At 46.4% G+C, this 15597-nt stretch overlaps 2 protein-coding genes across 2 annotated transcripts; both read left to right on the forward strand.

The window, feature by feature from the left end:
- Nucleotides 1–945: 945 nt before the first annotated feature.
- LOC128706962 (larval serum protein 2-like) lies at nucleotides 946–3081 on the forward strand. The gene has a single exon (XM_053801907.1). It carries the CDS (start codon nucleotides 946–948, stop codon nucleotides 3079–3081), a length of 2136 nt encoding a protein of 711 aa, XP_053657882.1.
- A 7038-nt stretch (nucleotides 3082–10119) lies between these two features.
- On the forward strand, nucleotides 10120–15314 carry LOC128717422 (uncharacterized). Its single transcript, XM_053811441.1, has 4 exons — nucleotides 10120–10324; nucleotides 12310–12438; nucleotides 14889–15011; nucleotides 15172–15314. The coding sequence occupies exons 1-4, from the start codon at nucleotides 10120–10122 to the stop codon at nucleotides 15312–15314; spliced, it is 600 nt and encodes a 199-aa protein (XP_053667416.1).
- The last annotated feature ends 283 nt before the right edge of the window (nucleotides 15315–15597 follow it).

The raw sequence follows: 15597 nt of genomic DNA on the forward strand, positions 1-15597 counted from the left end.
AAAAGAAAAAAAAACCAACACACACACACACAAACCCCTAGCAGGAGACAGGAAATACAAGTAAGTAAGAAGGGAAGATGAACGTAAAATTCAGGGCATTTGCTATAGGTTCGTAACACATCGTTGCATTACATAAGTAACACGTAACAAAGAAACAGTCAACAATATCTGAGTACCGGCGTGGCGTGAAACGTAGCAGCTGGACATGAATGCATGCATTACTGCACAATCCGTAACAGGCAACTGCATTCAGTACACGATCCGACATGTCGGAACAAAACTGAAAAGGGAAAACTTGTTTTGTTTTACCCCATCACATGCCACAATAAATGCCACAAGCAGAGATAATTGTGTACGCGGTCTGGGACGAGTCCTGGTGGAGATCGTATGATCGTACGGACAACAAAAAAGCAAAAGTTAAGAGAATAAATATTATTATTAATAAAACATGTGCTTCTCCACGATTAGTTACTCCGTGTATTACGCCATCCGAATGGACGATGATGCTTCAATTTATTCTTTGGGGTGAGTAGCCGTAACTTTTTCTTAATACAGCAAAGTATTCAACATTATCACTATCACTGCAAGAGTCTCAATGTCTGGCGAGTGTCCCGAAGAATGACCTTAATGGGTGACGCTTATCGCAATACTGCACCCAACCTACGCTATCGCGTTGATTGCATCCATCTTCATGCCGTACACCTGAAGGTTACCGCAGATGCGAAAAGAAGCACCGAAATCCTCCAGTGTTGATAACGACATACCACAATTTGGCAGCACAAGATCAAGAGGGCATTGCTGATAGTTGCCAACTGCATTAGAAGCGATTGTGGTTGGGACGATGTTACCTATATAAGGAATCGTACGGGCCACAGATCGGCAGTCAGTTCGAAAGCAGCTGCACATCTTCTGGCAATTGGGGATCTGAACGCCGACACGAACACGATGCGATCGTTCGTAGCGATCACCGTGGTGTGCCTGCTGGCCTGTACCGCCAGCGGCTACTACATGACGAAGGAGGTTAAGTACGCCGACAAGCCATTCCTGGATAAGCAGAAGGCCATACTGGAGATCTTCCAGCATGTGCACCAGCCGGAACTGCACACGCACCTGTGGGAGGAACAGAAGTCTTTCGATCTGTCCACGTACAAGGAACACTTTACCAAGCCCCAGGTTGTGGAGGAGTTCCTGCGCTTCTACAAGTATGGTCTGCTGCCGATGGAGGAAATCTTCTCGCTGTACAATGAGCACCACCGCGAGCAGGCGGTCACGCTGTTCCACCTGTTCTACTACGCCAAGGATTGGGACACGTTCTACAAGACAATGGTGTGGGCACGGTTCCACGTGAACGAAGGTATGTTCGTGTACGCCGTCACCGTTGCCGTGTTGCATCGTGCTGATATGAAGGGCATTGTACTGCCGGCGCCGTACGAAATCTATCCGTTTTACTTCTTCAACGATGTCGTGATCAGTAAGGCACAGCGGTACAAGATGCAGGGCTTCTATCGCATGAAGAAGGCGGACGGTGTGTACAGTGCGTACATCCCGAGCAACTACACCGGATACTACGTGCACAGCAATCCGGAGCAGCGCGTCAGCTACTTCATGGAGGATATTGGGCTGAACTCGTACTACTACTACTTCAACGCCGACTACCCGACCTGGATGGGTGGCAAGGAGTTCGGACTGTACAAGGACCGTCGCGGAGAGTTCTATCTGTATCAGCACCAACAGTTCCTCGCCCGCTACTACCTGGAGCGTCTGTCGAACGATCTCGGTACGATTCCGACCTTCTCGTGGTATGAGCCGATCGTCACGGGTTACTACCCGTACCTGCGCTACTACAACGGTGTTCCGTTCCCGGCCCGTGAGAACTATCACAACGGCTACACGGAGAAGCACGACGTGATTGACGAGATCACCGATTACGAGCGTCGCATCATGGAAGCGATCGATTACGGATTCATCATTCTTCCCGATGGAACTTACGTGAACATCACCACTCCGACCGGTGTTGAGTACCTGGGCAATCTGATCCAATCGAACGGAGACAGCGTCAACAAGCGATTCTACGGTTACTTGGAGAAGGTGGCCAAGTTCTTCCTCGGCGGTTCGTTCGAGATGTTCAACGAGTTCCGCGCAGTGCCGAGCGTGCTGGAGAAGTACGAGACGGCCATGCGTGATCCGGTGTTCTATCAGTTCTTCAAGCGTGTGATTCGGTTCTACTATCGCTATGTGGACACTCTGCCCAGCTACAAGTACGACGAGATCGGCTTCCCCGGCGTGAAGGTGGAAACGGTCGAGATGGACAAGCTGGTGACGTACTTCGATAACTTCGATGCGGACATTACAAATGCGGTCGATGTGGAGGTGTTTGACGATAGCACCATGAAGGCGGGTGAGATGAAGAAGTTCGGCAAGATGGCACACTACCAGGGTGAAGACTTTGTCCTGTATGCACGCATGCCCCGCCTGAACCATCTGCCATTCTCCTTCAAGCTGAACGTGGTGTCGGAGAAGCCCCAGAAGGCGGTCGTGCTTGTGTTCATTGGTCCGAAATACGATCAGTACGGCAATGCGTACAGCGTGAACGCGAACCGGGAGAACTTCTTCCAGCTGGACCACTTCCTCGTTGATCTGGTGGCAGGCGAGAACGCAATCACCCGCAACTCGCAGGACTTTAGCTGGTTTGTCAAGGATCGCACCACGTACTTCGAGCTGTACAAACAAGTGATGCGTGCGTATAACGGTGACTACAAGTTCCCGCTCGACATGTCCGAGGCCCACTGTGGTTTCCCTGCCCGGTTGATGTTGCCGAAGGGCAAGAAGGGTGGTATGCCGTTCCAGTTCTTCTTCATGGTTGTCCCGTACCATGCGCCAGAGGTAGAACGTTTCACCGGTTACGATTACACGGTGTCGTGCGGTGTCGGTTCCGGTGCGCGCTACATCGATTCGCTTCCGTTCGGCTATCCGTTCAACCGCAAGATTAACGAAGCAACCTGGTTCACCCCTAACATGGTGTACTACGATGCAATGATCTACCACAAGAGTGAGACGGAAGTCAACTCGGTTGTTGTCTAGGGTACACGGTTTGATGTCGGAAGTTAACAAGTTACGCTCTGGAAGTTTCGGAAATACAGTAAATGAAAAAAAAACTTTCAAACTGGAATCTAATCCCTTTATTATATGGAAATTTTATTTTGGCAAGCATGCTGCATTGAAGAATATTGTTTAACAATTACCCACCTTTCTGCAACGCTTGCTTTGTGTACTGCCGAAAAACGTAACCATCGTCATCCGGTCGGGATAGCTCGTCATCAGAGGAACGAATTTAAGATCTCAAAAACATGAACATGAGAAGGGTTGAAAGATATTTTTGCTCCACTTAATCGTCAATCGACCCTTATAAATTTTGATCACTGCAGAGAGGTCTTTTCATCCATCACGGCGGTTACGCAAATTATGCAATGTTGAAGTCTTTGGATAGTTAATAATCCTGATACGGGCTGCTCTGAGACTTCTTTGGAACTGCTTTGCAGCTCTTAGATGGCCTTAAAAATCTGAATGCTTTAGTCGTTTAGTTTCAATATAATGATAGACCAATCATTACTATAAAAATGATCGAACTGTACAACGCATACAGCCTTTCATCTTCGGCTCGTTGATGTCGGTTGGTGATGAATGATTTCTTCAAACATCGGTATAGTACAACGTAAAAGAAGTACTGATATATTACTTAGATACAGTAGCATGAAGTGCTTTGGAGCTTGATTGGATCGCAAGGCTCCGTTTTGAATGCAAATCAAATGATTTGATTGGGCGCAGGGAAATGTTGTCGCAGGCTACAGACTCAAAGAGCTATTTTGCACCGAAGGTGTTCAGTTACAAGCAATTATAGCAACCATCCGTTAATACGGTACAGTAAGATCCAAAGTGGGATTTTGATTCCACGATTTTAACCTAAATTCTTGTGCTGTTTCATTTCAAACATAGACTTTCCCATGAAGACCCTAGCATTAAAGTCCATTAAATTTAGGATATTGCTATTAAAGGTTTAACGACCTATTAGATTATGCCTGCCATTTCTGGTTTACTAGACTTATTTCATCACTAAGTCGGTTAGTCAATCTGGGGCACAGTACGGATAGCATTTTATCTCGGTCCTGTTGGGCAGGACCGGCACCCACCCCAAGTAAAAAATAAGTCCGTCCACAAATCGTGGATTCTATTTTTCCTTTTTCCTGCCACAATTCAACACATTTAATCATCGACAGTACTACACCCCATCATTTTAATAGTGCTGTTGATCATATGCATAGTTGAACAAATTGATTTACACATGATGCACTGACCGACCGACGGTCCACACGTTCAATCTCCATTAATCATTGCATTCACTTGAACCACTCGACAAACTTATCCCCGGATGCGATCGCACAGTATCGCTACGCGTACATCAATGCTTTTTGCAAACGTTTTCATTCGTTTCGACCAGTGTTTGCGCGCATTCAACGTTCCGTATGAAGCGATTTATCAAACTCCCGCGTGCTCGGTTGCTGGTGAGGCTGGAAACCTCACCGGACGGTGACAGGTCCCCTCACGGTTAGCAACTCGACAGTGTTTAGTAATTGATTCGGATAGTAATTGTTGCAGCACGATATCAACCCATCCTGCCCTTCGGTGGGAACAGTTTTATCAATTTATGTCGGTTATTTTAACCTCCCGATGATTGCCGCTATTCTAGGTCACGCCATCGACGTCGATAGGGATTGGGGGCAGGACTCACACACAAAAATTGCTCCCCCCTCCCCCCACTTCAGTTTGCATCCAACCGAAAGCTGCTTGCAGCTGAACGTTAGGCAATCGCGTTAGGAAACTCCCCCGGTGGGCCAAGCATTTGCCTGCTGGTGCCGCATGCTGCCGGTGGTTACTCTTTAGCACACGCACTTTAATGTTGAATGAGCATTTTAAGCGGTTCTCGTTCGTTCGATTCCCACAAATCCAAAGCAACTGAGCTGGGGTTTCCGTGCATGTGTGTGTGTGGTAGATTTAATTCATGATTTGCATAATTCATTCTGAAGCAGTGGCTCCACTTTTCCCATCTCCGGTCGATAGGGTAGTGGCTGGAACCGTGATCAGAGCCATCTCGAAATGTTATCGAATTTCGCTTGCAATCGACTGTCATCCGAGCTACCAGGCTTTCTGTTCGATGGGATGATAGAAATCTAATCATAATTAGATGAACAAGCCGGACCAACCCTCACACACACACTCGCTCGCCCGCTTATAGGTGGTAATGGTGGGTCGTGGTTTTAGGTGGATGAAACAAAAAAAAAACGATTCTCGATGAGTGGCTTGACGTTTGACACCGGGATTGGTGTCTGAGAGCAAAAGCTAGACGTATCGACCAGCCTACAGTGGGCTGGTACCACACACTAGAGCGAAACACACACACACTAGCCACTGGGTTGCGGTTAGCATTAGCCGGCAGTACATTTGGCAGGATCGGCACACTGCTCAATATTGCAACCGTTGACTCCGTGGTTCGATTGTTTGTGCATCCATTCGATCCGGTGACCGATAATAATCATTTCGCTCCGCTTCACACGTATGCTGCGTGCGTATGCAAATGGACCGGGCACAGGGGCACCAATAGGGGGCGAAAAGCGATCAAGCGATCGCGTGGTGATGGCACGGCCCGTACGGGGTTAAGCTGTGTTTTTGGTTCCCTTGCTGTACGGGAATCAATTGGAATCAATAATTTAAGTAGGGTTTAACTATGAATAGGTTGATATTTGCATTGACATTTTATCCGATTAAATGACGAATCCTTGCGGTCAGGTCAGTATGGGTGAGCGAGTGGCAGTAGGGCAAGGTGGTTAGTAGGTCAATCGGCAGAGGTATATCGTGTATAATCGGGTACGAAATGACTGAGGTTTTAATCACCAAACCAGCTGGCCATAGCACCATACAATCTGTGTTTCAACAACGTGTCCAACAATGAACAATGGTTTGTAATTATTTTCAGAAATAGGATTAGCTCAGATTTTCCTCTAATGCATTGTGCACAATGGATTCTAATACCTTTCATGCTTCGTGTGCGTAGGAAATCTTATACTCGATTGAATTTCTTCTAGTACACCCAAGAACACTGTGGGTCGAACAATATACGGGCGGTTCTCTATCGGTATGAATCATTTACGATATGGGAGAAGTACGCCAAAGTCCACGCCGGCTGATGCTTTGTGCTATCTTTAGCCAATTTTAATAGCAGTGCGTTTGGCAAAGGAGAATGAACTACGAACTGGCTGAGCGGTTTAGCGCAGCAGACATCCTACCGTTGGGTAATTCCTGAACTATACGATGATTGGGGATCAAGACCGGACTCATGCCCTCACGACCCATTCAATATGAGGCGTTGAACAGCGCAGCGAGCACGTTGGATCAAGTTTGGTTGGATCAAGTGGAGCTTGAACTGTCGGAGATTTGTTGCAACTCTTCCCGAATTGAGCTTCCTGGAAACAGATGGGTGACCTGGCGAGTATGACATGTTGAAACCGTACATGAAACTATTCACAATCCAAGAAGAAGAAATAGAAATAAATTGAGGAAGGAGAAAATAAGAAGCAAATGAAAATTCCAAAGAAGAAGTGAACATAACGATTAAGCGCCTCCATTCGCTTGGTTTGTTTGTTTGGCTCCAAGGTTAACATAATTCCGCTGTGACCAGACATGTTTTCTTCGCTTTATGCATCATAAAAAAGGTTTCATTTTATTGTGAGCAAATTTACGCATTGTCGATCTTCTTGTCGAATTTCGCATTGTTTCTTCAAATCTTCTAAAGCTGTAAAGAATTATTCTTTTTTTGATAGAATTTTTGAACTGGAACTAGAGGAATAAAAAGTTCTGCTTTCTTTTCTATATAAGAGTAATCGTTTTTTGTGTCATTGCCTCCAATTTTTGCGTATAAAAGGAAAAAAACCAACATTATCAAAGTATTTCTACCGGTTATTTCGCCTATTTCCAGAGTTCGATTTGGTTTGTTCTGTTTTATGTTATAGGTTATTTTCGTTAATTTTCCATTAAATTTCATGCTTCATTTAATGCTGAATTGATCACAACATTTTACGTATGCTTCCATCAAGATTTTGGCATGCATCACGTAAATTAATTTCCATTCAAAATGTGCAATGCATTGTGCGTTCAATTAAACCACCCAGAATAAATAATCAACTGCCATGGGCTAACGGGCTGCAATAACATTATTACGCAAGCAAAAACATGTACTTTCATCCGCACATGTGTGTAATACGAATCTAATCAAAATTAAACAATTCAAATCAAGCTACCTTTGGTTTGGAGGGCAAACAAAGCCACGAAGGGATGGTGCGTTGCAAATGGAATGCTCACGCAAAATTTTCCAAACACACAAAAACAATCGGGTTCATATTATTGGGGGGTAAAGTTTTTTGTCCACCCACCCCCCCATTTATCCACTTATCAACACTATGTGCACTCATTTAATCCAATAAAATGCACCAAATTACCAAAAACCATGTCACCTATCGCGTACAAGCATCTACAATCGATTACGCCATTAAAAAACATACATTTGAAAAGGGTTGGCCACATACCGGCACCAGCACCCCATCATGTTGCCTGTTCCCGGTTGGCAAATAATGGTTTTATTGGACCGATTATTATGTGGGTGCATTGACACAAGTCAAATCTGTCCTAATGGGTAAGCGCTACGGTACAACCCCGTTCCATGTGGAGTTTTTAGGTGGTTGGTTTTTTTCCCAATGAGGCCACAAAAATGGCACATCTGTGGCGCAGAACGTGGAAGAAAGGTATGCGGGGAGTGGAACATCACACATACACACACACACACACACACACACACACACACACACACACACACACACACACACACACACACACACACACACACACACACACACAACCAGCCTCATCCGACACGGCTGTCAAGCGGATTATTTTCACGCGTATGCCGCGTCCTCGTTCGGGAGCCCGCACATGTAACTAACATTAGTCCGGATTGCCGACGGGAAAGAATCCACTGCTTCAGCACGGCAAAACCACCATTCCGGTCGGTAATATAACAGGGTTTTTTTTTGCATTTGGGAGCTAAAACTTTCACTCCCACTACCGTGTCCCAACCAGAGTAGTTGAAAAGCATCCATCCGTCCTGCGGCTCTCAGGGAGGAGGTTGGGTTTTTTGTTCGGGGTGAGTTACATAAAAAGTTAATTACTTTTCGCGACCTCGCTACCAGCGTGCGCGACTCCTTATGACAGTGTGATGAGTGGCTGGCGCGTGTGTGTGTGTGCGGGGACTATTGGGTGGCAACAATGGTGCTATCAAGCTGCAAAACGTTGTGGGAAACTCGTGTCTTACACGCCTGGTACGTCAGTAATCGTTAGGGGCCGTACCGCCATAAGGAAGAATTTAGAACACCTCGCATACCGGGGCGACGTGTCGGTTCGGTCTGGTCCATGGCTGGTGGCGGTTGGGGCAGGAATTTTGCCACCCACACTAGAGCCAAACCGAGTGCCTTCCGGTTTTTCAGGTTTGTGAATGCCTTTCCAATGAACCGAACGGTGCGAAGCCGTGCGTTGAATGGGCTCAGTTAGGATAGGCGCGGATCATCGTGTCGAAGCCGAAAGTATTTTCGGTGCTTTTTCACATAAAACTCACCTACCCCGTCGTACCGATCGGCCGCTGGGATGGGTCATGGAACGGAAAACCTTCAAGTGTGTGTGTTTGTGCATGGCTTTGTGACAGCGTCCAATGTGTGCGAACATTCGATCGGTAGTCACTACCGAGTACCGTCCCGTGCTGTGACGCTTGGGTTTAATTTCCACCCACCACTGTGTCACTTCGATACGCACCACGGTGAAACGTGTACGTGAACTGGGCCACCGTCCCGAGCTGTCCCGCGCCATACCTTTAAACCAGCAGAAAAAGAAGAAGAAGAAGAAAAAACTCACTCTGGGAAAGCCATTTTTATGGGCAAACTTTTCCCACCCATGCACTTTGTCGGTGAAGCTGCTACCGTGCGGAGGAATATCACCACAGCCTGCCCCAGCAAAACGTCTTCATCGTGGTGGATAATTAATTTGTGCTCAAGCCGGAACGGAGTTGATATCGGTGGAGTGTAAAGTGTGGTGTGACATCCAATCCAGAACGTGTTACGATTGTGGATCGAAAACCCCGGGCACACTTTATGCTGGCACCACGGTGCGGAGCCATTTCCTTGGGTGCTTAACAACGGGTGTGTCACGGCACCAGCGAATTATCCCCGGAAGCTTCGGGAAGCTAACTTTAACGTTATAAAACACACCGACAAACAGCACACTACTAATTAGTTCACCCCGTTACGCGGGCCAGCCTCCAACGACCGCAAACCGTGAGTGTGTGTTGAAAGTGTCCAACGAGCAAACCCCGAGCACTAGCGGCACCTCTACGTGCCACGGATGCAGAAGCTCACATCACGCGGGCTTCGGTCGGTTTTCTACTCCCGGGAAGGAGCGCTTTAGCGGCTGGTACCCTCATCCTCCTGCTGTGCACATGCACATGTGGATAGGAAGGCAAAAAGTCCAAACTCCAAACTAAGCGACCACCCGCGCGTGTGTGTGTTTCCGAAAACTGGGATTTTTCGTATCGAACAGTTTCGCGGCTTCGGTGTAGTGGACGCGGGAAAATCATACCGCAACACATTACGCTGCTGTGGTACGAACGGAAGGTGTAAAGTTAAGCGGTGACCACGTCGGAATATTTTCCCTCAGCTCGGAAACCGTCTGGCGGTGAGCCCATCGACGGAGAGTGTACGCGTTAAGATAGTGTGTAATTACAACATCAACAACTTGCCGTACTCGACCGGATAGCGGCGTGTGAGCTTTTGTCGCGTTTTCCGGCACTCTTTGTCCGGTTTATTGTGGGTCGACGAGCACCCAGCCGCGACTGGTTGATCCTTTCACTTGCATTTGTGCACACCGTTGTTACAAGCCAACGTGTCCCATTCCCATTGTCTCACAACCGTGTTCTCGAACCGTGCCCCGTGTGTTCGTACCACGAGCGAGTTGCTTAAAATTCTGGCAATGATCTTTGGTGATTTAGTATGCTGCGTGCATTTTGTGGTTCTGTTGCAAAGCTGCATTGGCGCACTGGTGGCACCACCCACGGTTGGTACCACCGCGTACGCTCTCGTTGCAGCACCGCTCGTACGACAACCGCCAGCAGCAGCCGGGGGCGGAATTCCACCGACAAACCGTAGCGGACGGTACACGGACTCGCTGCCCGGAGGTGAGTGAGTCGAGCGAGTTTGGCAAAGGGGTTAACGCTTGGGGATGTGGGAGGACAGACGAACACGCACCCCCGGGGAACGTGATCCTTTATCCCTTTCGGGCATTGCATTTGTTGTTTCTGGGTGTTTTTTCCTTCTCTTCTGATTGTTCCAAGAGCGAACACCCGTTCCGGAGTTGCTAGAGTACGTAGGATGGCATGCCTGCACGTACATCTTGGACACAGTGTGGATACGTGAGCACCGTTTAATACCGTGCTGGTGCTTCATTAGTAGACTCCGAGAAGAGGGCACAACAGGCAAAAAAAGCATTTTGAAATTTTAAAGCATTCCAAAATAAAAAAAATAAAAGGTGCAAGTGTGGACGTACAGTAGTGCATTATGACACAAAGAAACTGTTTATAATGTCGGTGACAGTGGTCACATGTTTCCTCCGCAGTCATATGTGCAGAAGTGGAGTTGAATATGGTGCATTGTGAATGTTTTTTACCTTAAAACTTTGCCACGTTGAATGCTGGAAGTTTAAAGTTTTTGTCAGCAAACCGAATGTTATTAATTACACGAGGGTTAGTCTGGTAGGTTGAAGGGTGGAAAATGATACTGGTCTGATGGATACACTACTGACAACCTTGTGTCTATCAGTGTCATCAGATTGAGATCTAGCGTTTTGAGTTATTTATTTAGCTGTGAATGACAGAAAGTCTTCGATGCAGATTGATGAATCGGAATGGCAAATGATCGAAGAACAAAATTTGACTAGTTTAATAATCTTTCAGTGTTATTAATAACAACACTGATCCTGAACTCATCCAACACTTACCTAATAAATGTAAATAAAATACTAGAACAATTACAGAAATAGGAAAAAACAAACTGATTTCATTGACTTATTGACTGATAGCAGTACTACAATAGAAAATTGCATGAATTAGAAATGTTCTAAGGTAGAAACTAAAGTAGTTCATGTTCGTGAGGTGAAGAAGTAAATTCATCATTCAAATGACTCTTAACAGAAGACTAATATGCTTTCACAAAAGATACTCATCAGAACCCAAACGCAACATTCATGTGTTCGATAAAGTTTCAATTATTGCTATAGCAAATTAAATACTTCGCCCTAAAGCTGTTTAAGCTCGTGCTCGACTGGCAATAGGAACAGGTGTCAAATCGATCCAGCAGTACTCCGAAAAATTATGGCCCTGGAACGATATTCCAATTAAATTTTGATCGTCGAAAACATCGAAACTTTTAATTTATTCATCAAAAGCAAACTGACATAAAAATTAAATCAAACTTCAAACGAAGTTACAAGATGCTGGTGCAGGTGTGAAACAATGGACATCTATTGAGAAAAATTTTAAACTACTAGTAAACGAGGTTTTTGATACACTTTTGGCAATAATCTCCTTTTCGGTAACCATGCTTAATGAGTTTTCTCATTACAATGCAATTTTAATAGAAGTGTTTCACTTTCTTTGTGTGGAACGTGCTCTTGTTCTACGTCGCTCTATCTCCGGCACTGGATAATTAATCGAAATCACTGCCCGTCACAAAATGAACCTCGACCCATCATTTTACCTGGGTGATAATTAATTCATTCGATTAAAAGTCCCGAAACGATGGGCTGTGAACTGTTCTACGCCATGCCATGCCATTGTACGATCGATTGACTTGATCCAAAACCCTTCGTTCGGTGCGAAAAAGCTAAAAAGGAATTCGGTACAGGTTGGCTCGGATTAAATTTTGTGCCCTCCATGTGTGCTACGGTGAACGATTCCACCCGATTTCCGAACTATACACCACCATGTGACTCGTGGAACGAACCAAACGGACGGAAACTCAAAATCACATCCTTTTACGACGTTCACTTTACGCTTCTTCTGTATGTTGTTTCATGCTTATCGCTCCTCGTCTGGATCACCACCGGATCGACCGGATCGCATTTGTGTCTCATCGGAACATGCACGTGCGGCCGACGCCGGGGCAGAGCTGAACGAGTACTGTAGAACATCACAGGACTGCCGACAGTATGCTCATGTTTGTGACACCCGCAAGCAAACGTGCGACTGTGCCGAAGGATACCAACCGGACGAGACGAATCGTATCTGTCTCGGGGGTGAGTAAAGGACACACAGCCGGGTCGGTAGTGTGGTAGGTGCCAGTAGTTGAAGAAGCAGTACCGAAATAAGTGAATTTTCGTTTTCACACTTCACTCACTCGTCCAAACGACCGAACGCAAACGGCCATTTCCGAACCGGTGCTGGTTCTCAGTCATCTTCAGCATACGGCAGCAGCTAGTTGGGGGGGACCCATTTGAGCTTCATTCTTCGGAAAACTGTTCCGTTCCGCACATCCCTCTCCCTGGCGTGTCACCAATCAACGACGTAGGGGGTTTAGAGTGCATGATTGAGACCATTGTATCTTAATAACACGCACCGAAAGCAAATGCCGGCCAGACGCCAGACTAGTTCGGATCGGGACGACACACCGATGGACGGCACCGGACACGTTCGGGAGGGTTGGGGAATACAACACCAAAACTGTCCATAACGTCTCTATTTTGTGCCGAAGCTTCACTCCCGTTCCACCTTTCTTCGTATCCACACGCGACATGTCCACGGATGTGTCAATTTCCTTCCTACGCCTGGACACACCATCGATCGTGTGTCTTTTGGCTCGGCATTCGGAGACGGCAATATCATGTACGCACATCGCAGGAAGTGTGGATAGTGTTGCAGTTACGCACATTGCAATAAATTTCCGTCCATCACTGAAGCGAAGTTTAATATTCATCGCACACAAGTTCCGGCTACATTTGTTTATCGGTTTCCAGGGATGATTTTCCACAAATGAGTGGAGCAAACCGTTCGGGAGGAAAAAGCATCTTTCCCACCAGCAAAATGGAGCAATAAACCTGCAAATCCCAACAGACGACTGTTCGTCATGTTGTTGAGTGGTTTATTTTGCTCTTTCTTTCTCCTGTGATCACTTCTCCACGATCGTCTACACGACAGCCAACACGGATAAGGTGTTCGACATTCGAAAGTGTATTTAAATAGCGCCATTTTGTTTGTCCTAATGGAGCTTTTGTCCTCTGCTTAAGGTGCGATTGTCTTTTGGCCGTATGCGTCAGGATGTTTGGTGTTGGAGCGATTTACGTAGCTTTTTTTTCATTTTTTTCGTCCGAAGTATCAAACAAATTGAATGCATCATCCGACAAGACTTGTGCTGTTCGGCTTATCTGCTGGAGAAAGATTGCTACGCAGCACAACCTGCCGTTGCCTGCGTGATCGTGAGGAACAATAATGCTGTGCTCACACAGAACGCAGACGGTGAACAAGCGAACGAATCCTCTCACGGTAATCCGCTCCTTGGAGCACCACACCACTGTTCAAAATAACAATCTGCTCGAACAAAAAATGGAGATATTGAGCGATGGGGGAACCACAAAGGAAGAAAAGAACAGCTTTTCCGGAAAACAAGATCGACTAATCGGTTGCTGCACATTTGCACGGTGGTTCAGGTTTCGATTGCTCTTCTCACATTCGGCGGCTTAGAGTTCGGTTAAGATGCTGTTTCGGTAGAAATGCTGCACGTTTGTTGCACTTTGTTTTGTCTGGCCTGTTTTCCCTCACCAAAGTCTACTCGCTGCATTCTTGTGTTCGTGCGGAATGGATGGCATTAGGAAGAACAGCGACCGGAGGAAAAAATGCGGCCATAATCGAATTTGCTGACTACTGCCATCCTTGTGTCTTCCTTGCAACTTCTCAGCGTGTGCTGCACATCTCACCCCGTAGCTTTCCGGATGATTGGCTCTTTGATTGGTTGCCAGCATTTCTTTACTGTGCTCGAGCGCTATAAAGTGCGCTAAAGTGCACCCGATGTGCTTCTTAGTAAGGCTGCTGAAATCCGACCCCCTCCTCCCCCATCCCCGCTCTCGCCCTTCCATTTAAAGAAGCGAGGATGCGTTTTTGTGCAACGTATGCAAAATGTCTTATCATTTGTTTGCGATCTTCAGACATTGGTAAAAACCCACCGTACACCACTATCAGTAAGCGTTCAGCAAGCGTGAGTGCATGTTGCAACGCACCGTAACCCAGCATCTCTCCGCGTACCGGGTACGGTTGTTTGCCTGACCCAATAAAGTACACGAAGGGAGTCAAATGTTTGGGAAATTGGATCTTGATCTTGATGCCGGAGCACTTCGAGAGGAAGTGAACGTTTTAATGCGATGTGAACGAACCTTTTCCGGGGAGGGGAAGAAGTTTTAGGAAGTTCACCGTTTAGACCAGTAAAAGGCTTTTATCATGAATAACTGAGATGGGCGGTTTTTGTGCAACTAGCACAGTATTCTTTCACCTTTCGATCGCTTTGCCTTTAAACGGATTTCTAGCTTACAATCGAAATTTTTCGCACAATTTTGTTCCCAACACAAAAATCTGCCCTCTCCTCAACAATCAATAATACGATGATTACACACACATGCACACACACACACACACACACACACACACACACACACACACACACACACACTTTTCTGTTCTTTCTCCGAACGACATATAGCCGTGGGACGCCGATGTTTGTACGATAGTCACTGCATCACGAACGCTTACTGCAAGGGACAAATGATCTGTACGTGCAAGCGTGAGTACGGATTCCTCGCCGATGATAACTGGTCATGTCAAGGTAATTTATCACCTCACTATTACGTGCATCGTGTCCAACCCGCAGGCCCGCAAGGCATTCTGAAGGCACTGCTCCACAAAACCGTAAGCATCTTCACGTTTTTACTTTGGATTTTTTTGTTTTCTCTCCCTCGCTTTCCCAATCCATCACCGACCGGCAGCATCATCCGCAATACAATCCGCTCACATCAACCCGGCAGCGATAATTCTTGGTGTAACGCTTCCTCTGCTGGCAGCCAGTGTCTCAACGTTGACCACATGGTGGACCGGTGCTAGAATGCACACAGCGTTGCACTGGGAATAAATTCATTTATCGTAAGATTTAATTAAAACGCCTAAGAAAAGAAGGGACAAAGTGCATGCAGGCCCCCGTATTTATCGTTTAACATTTTCAGATGCACTTCTGCAATGCACCTGTTTCTGCAGCGCACCGACCTTCGTACAATAGACTTACCGTAAAACGGAAACCATAAGCTCCAAACCATATCTGGACAAATGTTTTTCAACCCAGATGCAGGGAAAAGCATTTCCCGTCCACTCACTGCTCGAGTATTGAAATAGAAATGCAAACAAAGAGAAGAAAAAAG

This window comes from Anopheles marshallii, chromosome 2 (assembly GCF_943734725.1).
Source record: "Anopheles marshallii chromosome 2, idAnoMarsDA_429_01, whole genome shotgun sequence".
Classification (NCBI taxonomy): Eukaryota; Metazoa; Arthropoda; class Insecta; order Diptera; family Culicidae; genus Anopheles; species Anopheles marshallii.

Bases quoted from the DNA above. Each gene is read 5' to 3' on its own strand.
- LOC128706962 (XM_053801907.1), top strand. From the start codon at position 946: ATGCGATCGTTCGTAGCGATCACCGTGGTGTGCCTGCTGGCCTGTACC.
- LOC128717422 (XM_053811441.1), top strand. From the start codon at position 10,120: ATGATCTTTGGTGATTTAGTATGCTGCGTGCATTTTGTGGTTCTGTTG. The intron at 10,325-12,309 runs GTGAGTGAGTCG...ACGCCGGGGCAG, and splicing joins CACGGACTCGCTGCCCGGAG to AGCTGAACGAGTACTGTAGA. The intron at 12,439-14,888 runs GTGAGTAAAGGA...AACGACATATAG, and splicing joins GAATCGTATCTGTCTCGGGG to CCGTGGGACGCCGATGTTTG.